Raw genomic sequence first — 7,419 nt, forward strand, 5'->3', positions numbered from 1 at the left:
GACAGCCCTTCTTCTATTCTTCAACAACTTGTTTTTGCAACTCACAACATACACTGGACGTTTTTAGAATAAGTGTGTTTTTGACGTGAAACTTAGATCATTTAGGAGACGGGCCTGTCAGAACACAAGGCAGAAACAGAAGTAGGGAAGAATATTCTGGAAGAACGAACAAAGTAATAAAAGTCACTTCTGGAGTCCTAAACTCAATCTTCATCCTGGCAGATCAAGTTTTTGACGTACTGTAGACAGGGGTAGACTGTCTAATCTGAAAATGACGCTACAAGAGACATAAAGCAAACAAGTTTAAGAACACGCACAAGAACACATTGGTATCTGATAACCCTTCCTTTATTAATCTCTTCAAGGATTTCACAAGAAATGCTGGGCAAATCTATAAACTGTGAATTTCTAAATCTTGTCTACATAAAAATCTTAACGTTTTCCAGCTTGCATCGTTAGTGGTTGTCAAGTGTAATGTAGGCTACATACGTAAAACGGTGTTATTTTCTTTAATGTAGGGCGTCTAAATGAGAAAAAACAACAACGTATTGCCTATTATATGAACTTAGCTTTCTGGGGGGGGGGGGGGTTCTGGCCTGCTATTTTCTAAGGCTTTAAATTGATCTAAGTGGTGTGAATTTGTTAATAAAGCTCCCTGTTTTCTTTCTTTCAATGCCATCATACAATTTTCAATCTTTCATTCATGTCGAAATTGACAGCAGACATTTAGACGTACACCTTTCACTCTTCAGACTGCCTTGGTATTGCCTAAGCAGAAATTAGAACAAAGATAGAATTTAGAACTTTGTTGAAGCCTAACAATGCCCAAAACTAAAAACAGTTTAATTTATCATTTAGAGGTTCTATTTATTCTCTGTTTATTTCGTGACGCAATAATATTACTTCCCCAGTTTTAAATCTACAATCCAGTCTGATGAATCTCCTGCATATTGTGTAGATTTTACCTTTCTAGTTTCTTTAGTTGTTCAAAATACTTCAATGCATCCAAACCTTCACCACACTCATAGGGTATCAGTGTGGCTATCTGAAACGTTCCCTATTTTTTGTCGTAGTATCGTTTCCATTGATCGAACAGACACAATCACGGAACTAACAGTACACAAATACAAGACAACATCATTGGTTATGAGAAAAGTCTCCACAGAATCCTCACGTAATATTGTATTCTAAAATTGATTTGGCAACAGGCTTTGTAACTTTATTGCCAATATTACCATTATAATGGACCTTATCTAACGATGTATTTGGCAAAGTATGTTATCTTTTCGTTCAAATACGTTATTACTTAAAGAATGCAAAATTCGTGAATTTTGTCTTTTCTGTTAGCAACAATTTACAGTTTAGGCTTTTTTTCTTCTTCCAAAAACCATTTCCAATTAGACAACACAGGCTTTGTGATCCAGCACTAAATCCAACTAAAAGCTGAATGAAAATATGAGCCATATCAACACTGCATGTTATGTGGAGCAGCTGTGGAAAGGTTATCATTGTAGGAAGGCTAGCTGTGAAAGATATGCAGCCAAAGTGAATTTGAAGCAGGGTACAAAAACCTCCAGAGACTTTTCCCATGTTGATTATCTTGACACTAATTAACATAGTTTATGACAAACCATACATAATAAATGTACATGAAACATTGAAACTGAGTGTCGGTGGAATGGTGAGTCAATATTATGAGTCATGAGGTCTCGCAAAGTTCAAAGGAAGGAGTTTCGAGTTCGTGTGTGGCCAACAAAATATATAATATGATGGGATCAGGCGTCTATAGACACGGTATTATCGTACACATAAACGTTATGATCGTTATGAGAAAAACGAGAGTTCTCTGCTGTATGTTCCTTAAAAAAAAGTGTTGCCAAACATCTCGCTTTTATGTTTTCTAAGGGTATACTATGTTGAACAAAAAATGCGACACAGAATTTAGTACCAGAAACGATTAGCTGGGGATGGCTTGAGGAAAATTTTGTATGAGTATGATTTGGTGGACATGAGACTGCCGTGTTTCAGGAAGAGGGGAGGGGTTTTTTTAAAGGGAGGAGTCGGTTTTCAGATTCAGAGTAGTCCTGCGGTGTCTGAAACACACCGTGTTAGTGCACACCTACCCTCTCTTTCCAGGGCCAATCCTTTTTAGGAGGGCGGGTCTTAATGTTAGCTTGACATTTCTCCCAAGAGGTTTTTCTCATAGCTTGAGTGCTTTGTCAGCTTAAAGCAAATCTGCAGTAAATCATTCTTCTACATTCAATTGAATATTAAGCGGTTGTTGCCTGGGTTTGGGGGCTGGGGGGGGGGGGTGCAATAATTTCCCTTGTACCACAGGGGAAGTTCGATTCGAAAGGTAGGAGGATGTTAAGAACGGCTCTTAATTTGCCATTCTTTAAAAATAAGTTCTGGTGCAATTGAGCTTAAAGGGGATACTTCTTTTTCTTTAAAAAAGGGAGGAAGAAAGGAGATAGGGGAGGGGGCAGGAAGGGGTTAATCTACCCAGTACAGGTGTTCTGAAATACCTAAGACCTTACTTACTGGTCAACACCCAGTGGATTCTGGCTTGTTTCAGACAAGAAAAAGACCACCTCAAAAAACTGACTACAAGTTTCAACAATAATATTGTACATACATATCAAGCTTATTATTATTATTATTATTATTATATATGAAGTAATGGGGGAATACATAAATTATATATATACAAAGCACAGCCGTTTGATGAGACATGATATTATGATAGTGAAATGACAGAAGAAAAAAAGATGATATTTTGTTGATTGCTCAAACAACAAATGAAAAAAAATGAGTTGACGATATTATTGCGACCTCCGGTATAGGAAAATATGAAGCGTAGCAAAAGAACGTTTTGAAACTTTTCTTGAGAAAAAAACACCCTAGCTTCAGGTACCCACTTACATGAAAAATTGTCTTTGTTAGGTAAGCTTCATATTAACATAATGTTTCACAATGTCGAAAATTGAAATACACGTCCCACCAATATATCAAAAGGTGAACAAAGGCCTACTGCTGACTTTGTACTGAAGTATGATTGAGTCCACAACAAAAGGGGGGGGGGGGAACTTGACCTGAAGAAGTTTCAGTACTTATCTGAACATGAGCTCGAAAAAAAATATGACCCTTCTGCGAAAGAAAGATGAATATAAAATATTGATGTGTGGTACTTTCGGATCAATGAATGAACAGATGGCGTACTACAACATTGATCACTAACGCGTGTACTGCACGAAACACTATAGAATGAGAACATTACACCATACAATACACGGGTCTGAAACGTTCACATCCATAAAGGACTTTTCATTCTTTAAAACAAATTCCTTTGTTGATTATTCTTTGAAAAACTTGCTTACATTTTTCCACAATAAGGTAATTATAAGTGCAGGGATATTTACTCAAAAAATGTTTTCATATTTCAGATACACTTTACCTAAAGATATTTTCACGGGTAGTCAAGTCACCAGTAATTGAGATACAGGTCTGTCATATGGATAGCTGAAGGGATTACCAGTGCTGACATACATTTTAAGTAAGCTTTGTACTGGAAGAGTCAGTGGTGACTTTCATTACGATTGAAATATATACGACATACGTTTTGTAAACTAAATTACTTCATTGTTGATTTTTTTTAAAAATCTATACTTTATTCTTTCTTAAACTCTTCCACAGAAGTCGGAAACAGGAAGTAAATATTAAATGTTTTCTGAGTTTGTATTACCACGATGTTGTCACCCTTAAGCCAGAGAAACAGTTCACAATGAACCATAAACTTATAAAATGCATTGAGCATGTGTATACCTTGCTCACGAGATAAACAATCATCAGATTAAATGATAAAATTCTTTCAACTCCTTACAGCGAGGTTGAAAGGAGCTGGAAGCAACAGGGACATAAATTCAAATGATTATGCAGAGTTGGGCTTGTTTATTGGGGTTGTTTTTATAATATTCTTGTTCTTGGCGTTGTTGTACTACTGTAAATATACATTTGTATGTTCATTTGTTGTTAGTGCAGGCTGGTGCTGCGGTTGATACAACGTTTGTTTTCTAATTATTCATTGATGAACTATTGCAAGCTGCTTCTGTTGATTTGAAAGAAACAAAGTAAAGCTCCCTGAAGCATTGTGCAAAACGGTGAGCTTGGAAATAGCGTTGATGTATAGGAAAAGCGCATGAGAAGCAGAATTAAAATTAATGCATTAGCCCTTTATCACCCTTCTTCGCTCAATTCTGTTTGAGTTTAGACATAGCTGTCGATTCTCTAACCTTAACCGAGAGTGTTTTGAGACCTTTCTTTGACCAGCCTGTGCCATTGTTTGTGATTTGTGGTGCCACGGAGACTTGACTTGACGGGACCAGGCATTTAGTCCTGCAGTTTATGCCACTCGGCAATCTGTTTACGGGGGCAGTTGATGACCTCGCTCCAGTGGCTGGCTTCTTGACCCTCACATTTGGAGCCGATCTCCAGACGACCCACGACCTCATTCTTCGTCATTCGATCCCAGTCCAGCACAAGCAGCTCCAGGGAGATGTTCTGAGAACGACAAGGGGAATAATAAGTGTCTAGGGAAGTAGTCGAGTATCCCATCCAACACAAGGCAAACACGATTCCAGTGGGGGGGGGGGGGGGGGGGATCAAATAAAAAACTATGGGAATTGGTCTAAAATGCTGATTCCAATCAGTTTAACGCCTTTTGTTTTAAATTTGAAAAGTTACTATTTAATTGTAGATGGTGACCCCATTCCAATGTTCCTCAACCTCAACTCTCAGTCTAAATATTATGAAACCGTTTTTGACAAATTACTTTTTTCGGTGACAACTAAGCTTGAATCACAAAAAGGAAACAATGTTAACAAATCTTCAAATTTGAAAGTAAATCGAATTGAGGACCACCGGGTAGTAAGTCAAACGCTTGAGGAGTTTGTTGCACATGCTCCAATATATTCGTGAAGAAAATTTGGACGATAGGTTATACTTTTCAATAACGTATTTCAAAGCGGGCATGGTTTAGCTGACATTGATTTCTATTACTAAAGGTCTTGCTGCAAAATCTGAATCAAGACTGCTACGTGAAGTTTTGTAACAACTGTTGTTATTTGGAATTCAGTCTATCCAGAGAAATACGTAAATCTAAAGAAAAGAAAACAAAATCCAACAGAATAATAACTTAAGGGAAAATGTCCCAGGAGTAAGACAAGTACTTCAAAGTTTTGGCATTGTCTTATTAACAGTTGATAGTGAATCATCATCTTCGTTGTCATTATTGGCGTTGTTGAAAAGAACATGTATTTTTTAAAAATAATATTAAGAAGACATGGGTATAATGGTTTAATTTGTAAGTTTACAAAATCGTTCCGCTCTTTACCATCTACATGTATTTCTTCTTTAGGAACATGACCCAAAAAGAGAAGAACAAAGCTAAAGCAACCATAGGGTTCTTCAAGAGAGATTTGAATGGTATTCGATGGCGAATAAGAAATTCTTTTTATTATCATCATCATCATCATCATCATCATCATCATCATCATCATCATCATCATCATCATCATCATCATCATCATCATCATCATCATCATAACCCTCACCATGACCACCGCCACCAGCAGCAGCAGAAGGAGAAGTTGCAGCAACCACATCAGCAGCTGCAGCAAAAGCAGGATCAGCAACAGTAGCACCGGTTGAGCAACACAGCATCCTCGTCGTCTTACTCATCTTTTCACCCTTTAGCCTTAGCTTTTCCTCTCCCAAGGCGCCCAAAAGTTTCTTTTATTAAATTAACAATACTCAAACTCACAAACAAGTGTAGAAATAGACAAACAGATTCAACTACATAAACTGTATACATATAATACACACACACGCGCGCGCGCAAGCACGCACGCACGCACGCACACAAACACACTCTCGCAAAAGCAGAACATGCTGTGGTTTATTTACCTGTAATCCCTCATTGTATGGCACGTCAAATAGGAACGATTCATTGAAAACTGGGTTGAGGGTCCTCTTCTTGACGTGAGTTTTCTTCTTAGCAATCCTTTGTCCGTTGTAGAGTAGATAGATCTTCACGTATGGATCTGAAATACAAACATCAGCATCTTAGCCTGGATACGTACAGTTAAAATGTTTTCTATCAGAAAGGAAACAGCTACATATTTTCTGTTATTTCCATAATATTCGTGTCCGGAGACAGATAGTATCTATCACCAATTCCTTGAGCTTACCAGGACCAAAGAACTTGACACATCAGCAGTCCAAATGTTTGAAACGTATTAGCCTCAGCAATCGCTTATCTTGTAGGAGGACCATCGTACTTTGTTGAGGTATTTTTATATAGATGTCCCACTTACCGTTTAGTTTTCACCAGCAATTTTACTGAACCCTACTTTTTTTTCTCCTAAGGTGATCGTCAGGTGGTGTTTGTAGAAGTTCTTATTTCCCTTCTTTAAACAAAAATGTCTGACTTTCATAAAGTAATCATCTTATCAGGGTCAAACTCTATGACATCTATGGACATGTCTGAATCGTGAGTGGTTAGGTTAATGGCTATTCTATTTTTAGATGCCAGATATTATATCTTGATGTCAGAGAACCAAAGAAAACCACTGAACACTGATTACTTATTCAGCTTCTATTGATGGGAACCCGATCGTCTAGCCAATCCTCTCGAGTGATGGTAGCATTGTTAAACAATGTTCAGCTTATCGTGTGGGAAGGGATTACCCTACTGGCCATGTTCACCCTTTAGGCGAACTAACCAAGCATCTTATTGTTTCTGCCTTTCCATTCACACACACACTCTCTCTCTCTAATGCTGTCCACACGAGTCACCCACGCTACAACCCCACCTACCCTACGTCACATTATTGAATGAGATCTCCGGATATCAATCGATTTTTGGAAATGGAAGTTAATTTTACTTTGTTGTATTACCTCTATTATTGGCTACGGTGTTGGACACCCATAAACTCAAATATTATATTATACTATGTTCACACATACACGTTAAAACATAGGTACACGCAGCGCAGAATAGACGAGCACGCACATAAGAAAGAACACAGTTCTCACACAAACACATAGAGCCTACAATAGGCACTTCACCTTCTTGTGACGGAAATGACACTTTTGTATAACTGTAATATAGTACAATATACATTAAAGTAAACATTTTGGCACAGGCGCAATAGGGGCACAAAAACGCAGAAGCACACGCGCACACACACACACACACACACACACACACACACACACATACACACGCACACACATGCACACACACGCACACACACACAAACACATACATACAAACAGACAAAGACACACACACGCACGCATATGCACACACACACAAACACATACATACAAACAGACAAAGACACGCACACGCACGCACAC

The 7,419-nt window shown here is 38.0% G+C and overlaps 1 protein-coding gene across 1 annotated transcript in view; it reads right to left on the minus strand.

Annotated features, from left to right (window-relative positions):
* Positions 1–330: 330 nt before the first annotated feature.
* The window catches only part of LOC101848269 (synaptotagmin-4), a gene marked incomplete in the record, with an annotated part of 33,596 nt that continues 26,507 nt past the window's right edge, over positions 331–7,419 (minus strand). The window contains 2 exon segments of the mRNA XM_013079116.2: positions 331–4,557; positions 5,962–6,098. Of these exon segments, the coding sequence (XP_012934570.1) occupies positions 4,387–4,557; positions 5,962–6,098 (308 nt within the window).

Source organism: Aplysia californica, unplaced genomic scaffold (genome assembly GCF_000002075.1).
Source record: "Aplysia californica isolate F4 #8 unplaced genomic scaffold, AplCal3.0 scaffold00041, whole genome shotgun sequence".
Taxonomy (NCBI): domain Eukaryota; kingdom Metazoa; phylum Mollusca; class Gastropoda; order Aplysiida; family Aplysiidae; genus Aplysia; species Aplysia californica.